General features: G+C 31.4%; 2 protein-coding genes across 4 annotated transcripts; one reads left to right on the top strand and one right to left on the bottom strand.

Moving 5' to 3' along the window:
* Nucleotides 1–3507: 3507 nt before the first annotated feature.
* LOC123207091 (probable serine/threonine-protein kinase PBL9) lies at nucleotides 3508–4507 on the top strand. Its single transcript, XM_044624346.1, has 2 exons — nucleotides 3508–3538; nucleotides 4110–4507. The coding sequence occupies exons 1-2, from the start codon at nucleotides 3508–3510 to the stop codon at nucleotides 4505–4507; spliced, it is 429 nt and encodes a 142-aa protein (XP_044480281.1).
* A 130-nt stretch (nucleotides 4508–4637) lies between these two features.
* LOC123207093 (probable serine/threonine-protein kinase PBL3) lies at nucleotides 4638–9027 on the bottom strand. 3 transcript variants are annotated; one of them, XM_044624348.1, is made up of 6 exons: nucleotides 8590–9027; nucleotides 6938–7278; nucleotides 6720–6855; nucleotides 5788–5924; nucleotides 5556–5679; nucleotides 4638–5231 (listed from the first exon to the last, which is right to left on the bottom strand). In XM_044624348.1, the coding sequence occupies exons 1-6, from the start codon at nucleotides 8657–8659 to the stop codon at nucleotides 4777–4779; spliced, it is 1263 nt and encodes a 420-aa protein (XP_044480283.1). In that variant the 5' UTR covers nucleotides 8660–9027; the 3' UTR covers nucleotides 4638–4776. The 3 variants fall into 3 exon arrangements, with proteins under 3 accessions (XP_044480283.1, XP_044480284.1, XP_044480285.1); XM_044624349.1 differs by having other exon boundaries at nucleotides 6938–7336; nucleotides 8590–8823; XM_044624350.1 differs by having other exon boundaries at nucleotides 6938–7342; nucleotides 8590–8727.
* Between the last annotated feature and the right edge of the window lie 6301 nt (nucleotides 9028–15328).

The following is a 15328-nucleotide window of genomic DNA, read 5'->3' as shown; positions in this document are numbered from 1 at the left end:
TGTCTCTAAGCATATTGACTAATAACTTTACTTAAGTGTAAGTTTAAATTGCAAGAATTCATAAAATGCATTTAAAGGAATTTCAAGATAGAAATAAAAGAGAAGACTCAAGTGAAGAATTATTGAAGATTTGAACAAAAACTCAAGTTTAGGTAGATATTTTTATAATTTTAAAATATTTGTTTTGATTAGAATGTTTATTTATATCTAATAGCTCACTCACAATTTATTCTCATATCTTTTACATTTTGGGTTAAAATGTTTTTTTTTTCAAACTTATTAGGTTAAGCCAAATTTTTATCAAAGTTTATTAACTCATTTAAAATGATGAAGTTTTGTGAACTACATTTTCATATCTCAAAATTGGTTTTAAAAGAATTTTCAAATATTGGTTAAATTGTCACTTTTCAAAGGTTTAGGGGGCAAATAAATTTTTTAAAAATATAAGGGGTAAAATGTAATAAAATTTGATTGACTGAATTTGACAAATCGAATTCTTCAATGATAGCTTTCAAATTATCCAAAAGTCATGCATTTTGGTTTTTAGAAATTCAGTTGACCGAATTCAATCTGATCGACCAAATTTTGCTTTAAATTTTCTAACGGCTAGTATCACGTAGACACTATAGAAGTGTCATGTCATATCTGGTTGACCAAATTACATCCAATCGACAAAATTTTAATTTTTCTGGAAAACTAAAACAGCTAGTTTTTATGCACAACGGTAACTTTCATCATTTTCCCCTATATAAACCCAATCAGATTCACTTGATATAGACTTTTGCCACTAAGAACTTTCATATATTTGAGAGCAAATCAATTTTGAGCTATTCACTTGCAAATTCTCTTCTCTAATCAAAACCCTTGCTTACATACTTTTTGATTTCATTTGTATTGAGTTGTAATAAGCTTAAACTTTCATATATACTATTTGAGAGAGATTATATTTCAAATTTATACAAAAATTCGTACAATAAGAGAGTGAGGTTCACTCTTGAAGAGACTAAGAAATTTTTAGTGAGAGAAATTGAATTATAGTATTTATAAAGGTTAATAGCACCTTGGAAGCTATTTTTGTTGTAAAGAAAAGCTTAGTTGGGATTTTGTTAACCAAAGATTAGTAGAATACTCCAAGAGAGATAGCTTAGAAGAGTGGACATAAGTCGGACTGTGCCAAACCACTATATATCATGTGTTTGATTTTCTCATCTCTCAAACTTATATTTTATGTTATATTATTTTGATTGTGTTGATTGTTCAAAATATCTCTTATCATTCTCATAAATTATATTAAAATAGTTAACATTCATTAAATTAAATAAATTGGATTAATTCTTTAATTTGATAAAGATTGTTTCAAATTCCTTGATTTACCCCCCTCTTAAGTAATTCGATCCTTCATGGAGCACTTCCTAGTCTTCATCTTTCATATCCATCGAATTGCCAACTGCTACACCATTGACAGATTTGATAGGCTTCCACAGATCTTTCCTATACAAAATATCCTCCATCATTGACCTCCAAGCTATGTAATTTGTTGGAGTCAGTTTGAACATATTACCTGTATTCTCTATTTTTATCTAGACAGACTTTTCTCTCTGCTCGCACACATGCAAAGGATTCCCTTACCAAAACTTACCACTTGAGGCGGGACCTACCTATCAAGTACATTTTCTTCTGGTTTGGTTTTTCTATTTTGGAGGTTTTTTGTTTTCTTGTTGATTGGATCATGAATTAACTTGCTTTTTGTCTATGCTTGTTTCAGTATTTCAGTTTAACAATAATAAAGTCTTAGTCTTTAGTTGTAAATTTTGAGCTTTTGGAGTGATTTACATCAATTGAAGATTTTTTTTAATTCGTGCATTCCTATTTTTTATATTTAAATTTATGGGATTTGTTCTAATATGTGAAACTAGTTATAGATTCTGCGACATTGCTAGATTCTAAGATTTATGGGATTGGATTTGCATAAATTCATACGATAAATTTGACCATTTTAATTAGATTTTTTATGATTTTTATGTTGAGAAACCACCAAAAAAAAAGAGAAAGTGTCAGACAACTCGTCGAAGTAAATTATTAAGAAGAACAGTCCCTAAAAAAAACTAAATTATTATTTCTATAAATAAAATATGAAAAAAATTATTTTATCTTTGATATAAATAACTAAATTTAACATAAGAGTATGTGTTAAAAAGTAGTGAGAATAAGTCTTTGGACTTATAATTACTATAAATTTTATTTTTTTATAGGGAAAGTGATGAGATTCTGGGAGACCTTGATCCATCAACATCTTACAACTGTCACGTAAAAACATGAAAATTTTCTCCATCTTAGTAAATGCCCTTCTAATTTACGAGTACATAAGCATCACCTTTCATTTAATATTATAGCAATATGCTTAGAATTCATCGATAAAAGAAGGTTAAATAAAGAGTGCAAAGCCTTGGCTTAGTTCCACTCGCCATTCATTTTTCACAAGGTCTGATCATGTTTATAATTCTATTGTTTGACACTTCATTATAATTCTTTTACACTACTAGCTTTTTTTATTGCTTTTTTCTTGTTAATTAATATGGGAAATTGTCTAAGGGAAAAAGCTCTAGATCCCAATGATCAACCACTCAACATTGCTAATCCTCCAGCTGGTTTGTCTTAATTTAATTTCTTTTACTTTATACAAATTCTTAGCTCAAATGGATGTTAATCATATCATTTATCTGTTCGAATCTTAATTATAATCAGGAGTGCCTCCTCCCAGAAAAATTCATACAACACAAAAGAAGAAAAAGACTTCAAATATTTTACAAGGTAAAAGCAAATAACATCATTTTCAGCTTCCATTCATCAACTAGCATATGTTACTTTACGTTCCATGCTGCAGTGAGTCGCATTAAACATGAAAGATACGATTATCAATACTGACAGTGGAGACATTCAAAGTCACAGAAAGGTATAAATTAATTATTGTAACTGAATTTGTTTCTTTTCCTAGTTTAACTTGATGTGTTTTTGTGCATGCAGAAAACCAACGTATATACATAAATCATGCTGGCAGGCTAAATTGTTTTTGCCATAAAATCCTGGAGGCTGCTACGCGCGAATTTAGCGAAAAGAATATCATTGGGAAGCTTATATAGGATACATCAATTCTTGGACAATGACTCCTGCAAAACCAAGACATGGAATTGCCATTGCTGTCAAGAAACTGAGAAGGAAAGGATTTCAAGGCCAACATCTCTGATTCAATAGTCGATATTCTCCACTTCACCCAGTACATTGTCCACTATGATTTTACTTTTTAGCTTTACAATTCAAATGCATTTTGATGGATAAGGGTGTCACATTTTATATGCCATTCTCAATCCCTCTTGATGTATTTATCAATGCTAATTTAGGCTTGGTGTGAATTGTTGATTCATAGAGAATGAATTGGATTTTTTGAGCAGATTAAATCATCCGAATGTTATAAAGCTCATAGGGTATTGCTTTGAAGGTGAACATGGAATGCTGGTTTATGAGTACATGACTGAAGGAAGTTTGGAAGATCATCTCCTGAGCTGTAAGTCAAGCAAGCTAACCAATTTTAAGACTCTACTATGACATAAAATCAAATGACTAGAGAAATTTAGACAGTTTATATATTGTGACATGCAGAAAATGATTGTGTCCTAAACTGGAATCAAAGAATCAAAATAGCTTTAGGGGCAGCCAGGGGCTTAGAATACCTTCATACTTATTGGAGACCAATCATTCATCATGATGTTAAAGTTTCGAATGTCCTGCTAGATGATATGAGTTCTTTTTCTTTGTAATTTCAACACAGCTTTTGAAAGATCAGTTTACGTGATTGACGTTCCAAGATGTTCATTTTGTAAGAGAATATTGCAGGATTTCAATGCCAAATTATCAGATTTTGGACTGGCTAAGTTTGGACCCCTAGTTGGAAAGTCCCATATTTCCACAAACTTGGCACCAAAGTATACTTTGCTCCTGAATATATTGCAACAGGTGATGTAATCATTTTAAATCACATCTTCCCGGTGATGACTAATGATGTATAAGGAAAATAGCTCTGTTTGTTGCTCATTTATGTATCTGTTTTACAGGACGTTTGACTGTAAAAACTGAGGTTTATAGCTTCGGCGTGGTACTTTTAGAGATCTTCTTGGGCAAAGATGCAGTGAAAAAATATCCAAATGGTTTGGCAGGGATGTGGGCAAAGCCATATCTTAGCAACAAGCAGGAACTGCATCGCGCTGTTGATCAGAGACTAGGGAAGAACATAAGGATGGAGGAAGCTCAAGAGTTCGCTCAAATCATTCTTAGATGCCTTAGTTTAGAACCGAAGACCACGCCAACAATGACACAGGTTGTAGCTGATCTAGAGCAACTAGAGCTACCTATGGGCGGCAATTGGGACTTCCTCAGGCTGTCTAAATGCCCAATAAAAGAGCCTCCCACTTTGAACACTTCATCTAGAAAGTCATGTAGCCCGAAATGCTAATTTCATAATTCCTATTCAAATTCACTTCATGTGCATTGCCCATACTCTTCTTTTAATCATGCCCATGTGAAAATAGAACCTAATATTGCACTGTCTCTAATCTATTCCCAAAAATGCAGGCCAGATAAGGTTGGTACAATTCATCAGACTTTTATTTTTTGCTCGGTACAATTCATTCTAAATTTAGCATCATAACATACACTAGTATTACATAAATATTAACAGACATGGAAGCATACAAGAAATTTACTAATAAAATGCTCCTTGGTTCAGCGTAGTTGTGGAGATTGCCGGATATTTGGTAATGGAGAAGCACTAGCAGTCATACGAAGTGGAGTTCGTTGTTGTCTCATGGAAGACCTGTGGACTGGAACTGGGACCCTCTGCAGTTCAGACTGAGAGAGCTTCTTCGCATTCCTGGGGGCTTCAAGTCGCTCCAGTGCTGCTAAAACCTCAGACATACGAGGCCTTAGTTTAGCTTCAGTACTTAGGCACCGTACAGTAAGAGCAGCAGCTGTATAGGCTCCTTTCTGTGGGTACTGGCCCCCTAGCTTAGTGTCCATAATCCGAAATATTTTTCGCTTGTCAGACAAGTATGGCCTTGCCCAGTCTACCAGATTCTGCTCAACACCAACTTTTGTTTTGTCAACAGCACATCGTCCTGATAATAGTTCAAGCAATACAACTCCAAAGCTATACACATCACTTTTGGCTGTAAGCCGGCCTGTTCAACAATGAAGACAAATTACTCAAAGTACACAAAGCAAGTATTCAGACAGCAGTAGCAATTCTGCAACTTCTATAAAAAAACATTGCAAATACAAAAAACAACCTAATATCAGATGGCGTTTGCCTTAGACATTCCCAAGGCAAAATAATTCATTGAAAACACAGTTCTAGGTTCGACCTCAATGCAAATTTACTTGAGAAGAATATAGATTTTATATAACAAGACCCAGAAAGAGGAAATTAATAACAATATAGATTTACAAGCTTCATTCAGAAAACAATGTAAATAAAAACAGTATAATATAGCTGTTCTACATACCTGTAGCAACATACTCTGGTGCTGCATAACCATGAGTACCCATAACTTGTGTGGAAACATGAGTTCTATCACCAGTGGGACCTGCCTTGGCCAAACCAAAGTCAGACAGTTTTGCATTGAAATCCTACATCACAAATGCATTGTCATCGCCAGTAACGTGCATAAATCTAATGACTTATATACACAAACTACAGGCAAAGCAACAATGAATTATCTGTTTTAATAAGCATACCGCATCAAGTAGAATATTAGAAGCCTTAAAATCCCGATATATAACTTGTGATTTTGCATCATGAAGAAAAGAGAGCCCTCTGGCAGCTCCTATGGCCACTTTTATCCTTACTGCCCAAGAAAGTGGTTGGGGTCCTCCTGAAAAAAAGAGAACATCAAAGGTCACCAACCAGATCAAGGAGCTTCATAACATTCCAACATTTCATTACTGAGTTGGTTTAACACAGAATAGCTTTTGTAGAACCTATATGTATATATAAGCAAGAAAAACTCAATTAAAAAGTGGAACAGCAGATCCTAGCGGTAGTGGGTACCTATAGGCAGTGGAACTGTAACTGAGTAAAGCCATATATTTAGTCATTGTTTTAATTCCAATGAGCTAATCGGCATCTTCCACAGATTTCAACATTCAGATGCATCTTAAATATATGTAATGAGAAGACAAGTTTGCAAATCTTAAAGGGAAATGGAGCAAATAAGGAAATCCAAAGGTCAAGGATAATGTTGAGCCATTTTGCAAATTGATTCTTCTTTTCTCTCTTCAGTGTTTTAACAGCGTAATTTTTCTCTTGGCTATAACTCTTGTATGAATTTATTCTAGAAGTGAAAGAAGATTAAAATGACATAAAAAAAATACTAAATTTCCACCTCAACCTCTTTCTTCTTGCAAAAAAGACAGGCACAAATATTTTTAATCCTACATTTTTGCTATTTATTTCTTCTGAGAAAACAACTTAATTTAGCCATATAAATGTTACAGAAGAGTAGTCAATTTTCCCACAACAAGAACTGCAGAGTAGAAAAGGTCTTTGATTGCTTGTATATTTGTTCCTCAGCAACTACATGACCATAAGATTTATATATCCATTAAGTAAAAATATAAACTGTATAAAATAGTGTATAGGAATTTTTCAACAACGTTGAAGACATTACTTCTGAACAAATGATTTTCTAGGCTCCCTTTGGGCATGAACTCATAGACCAAAAGCCGATTCTCACCCTCCAAGCAATATCCAATTAATTTAACCAGATTTGGATGATGAAGCTGTCCGAGGTACTTAACTTCTGTCTGAAACAAATCAGAAAGCACAAAGTTGTAAAGAAGAGTATAAATATCACACACAAAAAAATGTTAAATAAAAAAAACTTACCAACCACTCCTTGTGGCCTTGGAAACCTTCTGGTTTAAGCTTCTTGACAGCAACAACCATTCCTGATCCAGGCTTAGCAGGTGCAAGTGTGTGCTCATCTATCCATCCTTTAAAAACATAACCAAATCCACCTTCACCAAGAAGACTATCAGGACGAAAGTTTCTAGTAGCATTCTTGAGCTCACTGAATGTAAAGGCTTTCAAATTTGGAGAAGACAATATTTCACCCTCAGACCCTGGTGTAGGAAGACATTCAAAATGACTTTTTTCACTGCAAGATGGGATGGTTAGAGTGGAAGGAGCAGAAGAATGGCTTGATTTACTGGAAATTCTTGAGGCTCCTGATTCCAGAAGAGAAATGTAAGTTCCAGCTTCTCATCTAATGCTGACAACAGAAGGCTGTTTCTAACATAACAATTGTTTCAATCAAACTCTATAAAGCAGGTCTACATAGATAGTGTTATGTGTTGCACAAACCCTTCACCCTGGAAGGCACCTTCTTGAACATGATTAAAATGAAAGCTATGTTACCTCAGAAATCAGTATAGATTATTTGAATGCCACTCTCCAATTAGGTAAAAAGCCAACATAACTAATGGACAAGCTGCTAAACATTATGCTTCTCCTCACTACTCATTTTGATCATCAAGACACAAAAACAATTACACACAGTACTCCAAAGCCCTTACTTATCTAAAGTTTCCTGAACTTCACTATTGCCATAAGGGAATTATTTCCCAGCCAAAACTTGGTTATAAACAATTTTGTTTGCATAATATGTTGGGGAGGAAAAGTCCTAAGGTGTCTTATTCATGGCTATGCATGCCAATTAACACCTTCACTTTTGGAGGAGAGGTTGAAGTATAACCCAAAGTAATGAGAGAGGGCTATTGGCCTACACCAAAATCCAAATGATGTAACTCATCACAATTGGCTCAAAAAGGAATAGCTGTTAACCCCCAAAGCAAGTCCTATGTGGTTCTTTCTTTCCCAGTTTATTAGCATGAAGTGAAACAATCAACAATTCAGAAACTAACAGCCATAAATTCAAAAAAATTGTCAATCAGAGCTTTAAAAAAAACAACCGAACCCCTCACGCCCGGCCACAACCCCCCCTCCCCCAAAAATTATTTGGGTAACCCAAGCCCCTTTTTTCTTATTTAATTCACAAACAACTCCTTAAAAACTCATTTAATCATAAAAATTTGAATTAAAAAAAAAGGGCAAAAACCAAGTAGATTTATCTACACAGTTATTTAAGACCCAGGTTCAAAGAATGTAAAGGGAAATGTAATAAACATCCTAATTGTAGCCTACGTAAAGAACTGAAATTTCAGAAAGAATCCACATCTTCAATAACAATTATATACACCAAAACGTTGATGGTCAAAGAACCAACCAGGCAGAAAATTGAAAGAGAGCATTTTATCCATAGTCTAACCATAATTTTGATTTAATCACAAACATAAAAGTTAAAACAATTCATTTCGAGATAGAAAATCACTCCAAAAACATAAAAAAAAATTAAAAAAAAACAAAAACAAAGTCAAAGGGAATCAGAATTGTAAAGTCATAACAATATAACCCATTAAAAAAAAATTCTGATAAAACAATTAAAGAGAAAACATAAGTAATAAAAGAAAGAGAAGTACCAGAAATAGGCTGTACGCTCTGGCTCTGGGTGAAATCTACTCTATCTGAAGAACCTAAACAATTCCCCATAACTTAATTAACTAAAAAGGTAACATTTATTTTCTGTAGTTGCTAGTTCTAGTGGATATAAACTAATCAAATAAATGAAGTTCTCTAAGACAAAAGAAATGAATTTGGATCGTGGAAAAGGAAAGGAAAACGTAGAGTTTGGTGTGTCAAGTGGGAGTCTAAACAGAAGAAAATGGACACAAGTAAGAAGTATGTAAGTAACTAGAAAGCGAAAGGGAGAAAGGAACGCGAAGAAGAAGAAGAAACGCGGGTTTTGATTTGTGTTGTTTTGTTTTTATGCGTGTTCCGCGTAGAGACTTGCGGGCAACGTTGGCCGCTACCTCCCTTACCCTTTTAGTCGGTGAATCATTTGATTTCAGATTCCACCTCCCCAAATTCATACCGTTCTCTATGCGGTTACGGAACTTCCCTCCGAAAACAAATATATTATTAATGTCTGTCATAAATTTCTTGGTTGATTTTGAATTAAAATAAAATAATATTTAATTATATTAAAATTTATTATATATGTATTTAAAAATTGATTTGTATAATATTATTTATATATTATTTAAATAATAATATATATATTTTATTTTAAATATATATATAATATATTATTATATAATTAAATATTATTTAATTATTTAATGATATATTAATGAATATTAAATTTTGTACTTACAATAAATATAATTTATTGATGCTGTCTAACCACATTTAAAATTCAAATAAATTATGAATATCCTTTCAAGATGACTTTCATCTTTATTATTTTACCTTCGAATTTCAGTTTAGTAAATAAAATTTCTAACTTCATCGGATCTTAAACTGCATGCCTGGAAGGAATTATGGTTCCCATCAATTCTAACACTGAAAGCTATTAATTTTATAAAGGAACTAATTATTTTAACCCAACTTTGTTTGGTTTATATAAATTAAACAGCTAATTTTTTCATTATATAATTTTAATTAAAAGTTTAATATAATATCAGGTTTAACCTCCCCTTCAACGTTAATAACTCATATTTTAGCTAGCTATTCACTGCAAATTTAGCCATTATTTATTAAAAACAAAATTATAGAAAGGATTCGATGGTATCAAAAGGATGAACTCATACATAGATACTGGTGACCTTTTATATCTTGCAGCAATAACGATATGCGTACATAGAATATGTGAAAGCTAAAATTTCATGCACATACAAACCATTTTATAAAAGTCCACAATGCCCAAGTGTCTACAACTACTTATAATCTAATATCAAACATTTGTAATTAGACGAACCTCCAAGCACATAGCCTTCAACACATGGTGGTCAACCTTTTCCTTTGTCCATGGTGTAATAGGCAGAGACATTCATCTGTAATTTAAAAATCATTCGCACATCTATTAATATACAAACATAAGTGTAAAAACTCATAATCAATTAGATAATTAGTATTAATGTCATACATACTTGTATGGTTTCTCATCTCATAAAACCATTGCTACAATGTGCTTCAAATAAACTCGAAGAACATCATGATGGGCAAACCATGTGCATGTTTGACGAGAGCATTAAATCACTTTGTAATATTAATTATCATTATGTTATAACTATGCTCTAAAAAATGTGTCATGCTCTATTGCTAAAACCCCACCTTATGTAGGTAAGCTCCCGCTTGAAGATGCACCTTATCAATAGATCTCATATGTCTTCGCTGTTTTCCAATGTAAACACACTACCTATGAGTCTATCAATGATATGCACAAATTGTTATCAAAATTTATAAAATTTTTAAAAGTATAAAAATTTCACAAATGTGTAAACACGTTACCTATGAGTTGTGCTTGTATTATGATCGCATGTTACAAAAAAGGTAATGATAACATCATCCATGGTGTTCATATAAAAAGACTTTAACCATTACAGAGTATATAACGTAATGTCAATCTAAGATTATTGTCAACTTTGGTACTTTATGGATGCAATTTTTAAGCTTTATTAAAAGCCAACACCACATCTTCCTTTTTACCCACACCAAAAGCTATTGAGTAGATCTGGATATTACCATCTAGTACCATCGTGAGAAATAAATTTCTTAAATATCGATCTTTAAGGAAAACAACATCAATACAAATAACATGTTAAAGATATTGTTTAAATGCACAAATAAAATAGCCCAATGTCATGAAAAAATACTAAAAGCGATATTCATCGTCTGTTTCTATATACGTCACAATTCCTAAATTAGCACAATTATAACATTAATCGAGTAAGAGCATAAATGACTCTTCTAATGAGCGTCTCAATGAATGTAATACCAAATTTCTTACCCACAAAGCTTGTGAATATGATTTGTCAATTTTATATTTGTCGATGATGTTAATACTGATTTCTTTAGATCGCTAAATACGATCAATTAACACAAACTTTGACTTCATTAATTGACTTAAAGCTCAAGCTCTAACTTGTCTGTGATATGGTTTTATCTGATCTATTGAATGTGTGTGTAGGGGATTCATTTTTCAAATTCGAAGCACTTGAATGGGTTTTACTCTTCTTCCTGATAGAAACCATTTGTATTTCTTATCATAGCACTTAATCTTTCATTTCCCCATGTCTGACTTCATCACTTTGTATTGAAATCCTTACTCCAAGTCATATTGAGTCACTACATCTTACAAGTGTTTTTTTATATTTAAAAATGTCACCAAGTTACAACATTCTCCTCTCATATCGATCATGCACCATTTGATAATGTTGAAGACTGTGGAGAAAAATTATATAGTCACTTAAATGGATCAATGGAGACATCAAAAAAAAAAATTCCAGAATAATTCCTGTCACTCATAATAAGATTTTCAAGCTAGAAACTATTTATACATAATTAACAAATGACGTATCCCCAAAGTCTAGCTCATTAAAAGGAACATTAGTCATCTCAATTCTATCAAAGTCACCTCAATTTAGAACCCTTTTTTTGTCTCTACGAACTCATTCTGTAGCAATATAGAATACATCATTATGGAAATAAATCAAGTCTTCTCTATTGGATTCCTTTTTCACTTCACTATCATTGTTACCACATATTTCTTCTTCCTTTTGTCTTGGATTGCGGTACATATAACAAAAACTAGAATGCATTCCTATAACTATTGTGACATGTCAATAAGGCCCTCTACATATTCATCATTTTTTATTTTTATAGGAAAACTGAGCTTGATACTTTTTGATTTCATACATAGCTTAATGTAGTGTCAGAGCGAATCGATACCTCACTTTTTATTCAAAAGTTAGATAAATCCCTCAAATATTGTTCTGGATATAATTTTAATCAAATTTTTAAAATCTTCAATATACTTCATTATGTTATGATTACGTTAGATCCATTCATCTTGGAAACGAATAACAGTATACCTAACTATTTCAATTATCAATCCTATAATAAAGAATTTTAGTAAAAAAATAACATGGATCATAAAAAAATCCACAATAAACATTTACAAATTCAAAATGGCCCTTATATTTTTTCATAATTTTTTTATCCCCCTCATTTGTGATTGAATATCAATATGTCACCTCTAATGTCTCAATATTTCATTAAACAATCTCATACATTACCTAAAACGAAAATCTTTATTTTATTTATTGATTAATATCCAAATGTCCCTATATTTTTTAAGTAGTTCATTTTACATCTAATATATTATAAAATATCAAATGCCTCTTATATTTTCATAACATATATAAACTTGATATTATTATATTATCGAAACGCCCCATCATTTTAGGAGTATTTTTTAGCACCCTAATATTTTATCTAATTTTAAAATACCTCTATATTTATCTAACATTTTATTTAACATTCTCATATATTATCTTGTATTGAAATGACCTTATATTTTTCTAACATTTCATTTAAAACCTTTATAACTTGTTTAATATCAAAATGTCCATATATTTTTTCTAACATTTCTTTAACACCCTAATATATTATCAAATATTAAAATGCCCCTTTCATATAATATACGAACTTGATTTAACAAATAAAATTAAGTTTTGGGTTAAAATTCGTATAATTACCTTGTTCTCACAAAGTGATTTTTTTGTTTGAATTTAGAAATTTGAATTTTCTTTCTTTCGAACGAATCCATAATATCAAATATTGACTAAAAATGAAGGTGAGAGTGAGAATTTGAATGATGTGAGAAATGTATCAAAATGAGAATTCATATCGACGTAGTGAAAGGTAGTCTTAGTATTTTTAAAATTTTTAGGGTATTTTTGCTTGAGGCTTTGAAAATATGACATTTTTGCTTAGAAAATAAAAATTAAGGCATTTTTACTTAGTTTAGGGTAGGATGAGATATTTAATTTAATTTCCCTAACAAATTTAATTTAAGGATGAAAAAATTGACATTTTCAACTTACAGGGCGTGTCACTTAGTCAAAGCTTGGGTGGGAAATAATTATTCTTGAACCTCGAGACAAAGAAGTCGAATGGATAACACTTGCCTAAGTGCAAGGGATGCTGTCGTAATTAGCAAAAGGATTTGTTCTCACCCATAGTTTATTTTTTTTTTTATTTATTAGTTTTAAAAAATTAAAATCCTTACCAATCTAGGAAATTTCGTTTTTATTGTTAAAAATAAAATTATTATTTTGAGATTTTATATATGAAAAAATAATTTATTTTATTTTTATCTTAATTTTAAAAATTAATTTTAAAAAATTAATTTTTTATTAAAATTTTATGATCGTATTTTAGGATTAAAACCCGCTCTTTAAAAAATTAAAACATTACACTTCCATTTCTAGTCACCTTTCTTCCTGACATTTCATTTTTTTAACGTGTCATTTGACACCTTCTCTCTCTCCGGTGGTGTTCCGGTGTGAAGATCACTAAAAATTTGACTGAAATAATCAGATTTGCCACATGGATCTGCGCAAATCCCATAAATCTGACCGAATGACCGTTTTTAGATTTAGGCATCATTTCTTGTTGGGGTTTTGTTTCTTTGTCATGGGAGTTTGATGAGCAGACTCTTGTCACCTGGATCTCTTGACTGAGTTTCAGGGAGTGACTGAGTTTATGACCAGGTTCTGAGGTGTCTTTCGCAAGTGGGTAGTGTGGGTTTTTTCAGTGTCTACGGTGAGTTATGGACACGAGAGGGAGACTCATTGCTGGGTCTCATAATAGAAACGAGTTTGTGTTGGTTAATGCTGATGAAAATGCGAAAATAAGACACTAAAGCTGCATTTTTTCGCTTTTCCTTTTTTGTAATACCCATTTGGTTGATTTTGTTGTCTGATCTGGGTTTGTTGCAATCTGAGTACATTTCTTCTGCCTTTTGATAGTCAGCTAGACTCGAAATGTATGGGCAACATGGAATCTAAACTTGTCGTTTCACTCATTGACACTGAGTCTTTGAAATAAAACGCGAAAACCACTATTAAGTTAGTAAAAAAGAACAAATTTAACTGTGAAGTCAATAATTTACATTAATGTTTTTGTTAAAATTGATGAAATCCATCAATTATGTGATTGTTGAGTGGTAGGTTAGGTTCCAAGTTGACTAACCTACCACTTTCTGCATTTCTGAGTGGCTGGTCAAATGCTATGTCGGTTAGCCTATCACTTTCTACATTTTTGATACTTCTAATTGCAAAACAAAAATTTGTTTGACCTCAACCAACAAATCAACCAAATCATGCATCAAAAATCATTTTTTGACACACATAAACCATTTCTAACTAACAAAGCACTATTTTAATTAACAAAATCAAATCTAAATCCATAAAGCCAATGGAAAAGTTTGAGTTATTGGTTTTCCAGTGAAAAAAATTCAATGGAGAACATAACAAAATAAGGCAAACAAGCATTTTTTCCTTAACAATGAATAATAAACATATCGAAATCAACCAAGATATGGCAACCCCTAATTGAGAATCTGAAACTAAGCCAATAACTAAGAATAATTGATACATTACTCATCTTAGCTACCATTTTCTAGATGTATACTTTACAACTGAAAAAATTGAACGAAAATGTTGATTCGTCTTTAGATCTATTGAAATTAGGGAAGAAGAATCTTTCAAAATTGGATGATCGACTTTATAAGGGGAAGAAATGGGTTTTGCTGCTAATATATATCCTAGAGTATTTTCAGTACTTTGCATTTTTTTTTTACAATAATTGTATAGTAAAAAAATTTTTAGTTTAATTTGTATGTGTGAGGTAAAAAAAGGGTATAATAATTAACTTCCCAATTTTAATTATTATTATACTTTAGTGTAATAAATTTGAGTAATTAACTATATATATTGTTAATACAAAAATCGATATTTAATTATTAGTTGATTCTCATATTAAAATATTTATATAAAATATATTAGAGAAGTATTAGGGGCTATCTATCATTTGAACCATTCTAAAATAAAAATATTTAAGTAATTTTATTTATTTAATTTTAAATATTAATTGTAATTTTAGAAAAATAATAGTAGAAAAACAAAAAACTTTTTTTCCTAAAATTTTAACTAGTCCAACTTATTCTTATTCAATCTTCATCTTGTTGTAACTCTTTTTTGTAGGACAACTCTTTTTTTTCACTAGCCTCCAAGATATAAAGTTGTATTTGTTTTCCTTCCTTTCTTCTTCTTGTATGATTCCAATCATACGATTGAGATTAAATCTCATCCG

The sequence above is a fragment of the Mangifera indica genome, unplaced genomic scaffold (assembly GCF_011075055.1).
Source record: "Mangifera indica cultivar Alphonso unplaced genomic scaffold, CATAS_Mindica_2.1 Un_0058, whole genome shotgun sequence".
NCBI lineage: Eukaryota > Viridiplantae > Streptophyta > Magnoliopsida > Sapindales > Anacardiaceae > Mangifera > Mangifera indica.
The sequence above is the reverse complement of the archived record's forward strand: the minus strand, read 5'-3'. Positions and strand labels throughout refer to the sequence as shown.

Excerpts from the sequence above, each read along its gene's own strand:
- LOC123207093 (XM_044624348.1), bottom strand. The coding sequence starts at position 8,659 with ATGGGGAATTGTTTAGGTTCTTCAGATAGAGTAGATTTCACCCAGAGC. Across the intron at positions 7,279-8,589 it reads GAGCGTACAGCCTATTTCTG|GAGCCTCAAGAATTTCCAGT; the intron begins GTACTTCTCTTT and ends TTCTGGAATCAG. Across the intron at positions 5,925-6,719 it reads AGAAAATCATTTGTTCAGAA|GAGGACCCCAACCACTTTCT; the intron begins GTAATGTCTTCA and ends TCTTTTTTTCAG.
- LOC123207091 (XM_044624346.1), top strand. The coding sequence starts at position 3,508 with ATGCTGGTTTATGAGTACATGACTGAAGGAA. Across the intron at positions 3,539-4,109 it reads TGAGTACATGACTGAAGGAA|GACGTTTGACTGTAAAAACT; the intron begins GTTTGGAAGATC and ends TCTGTTTTACAG.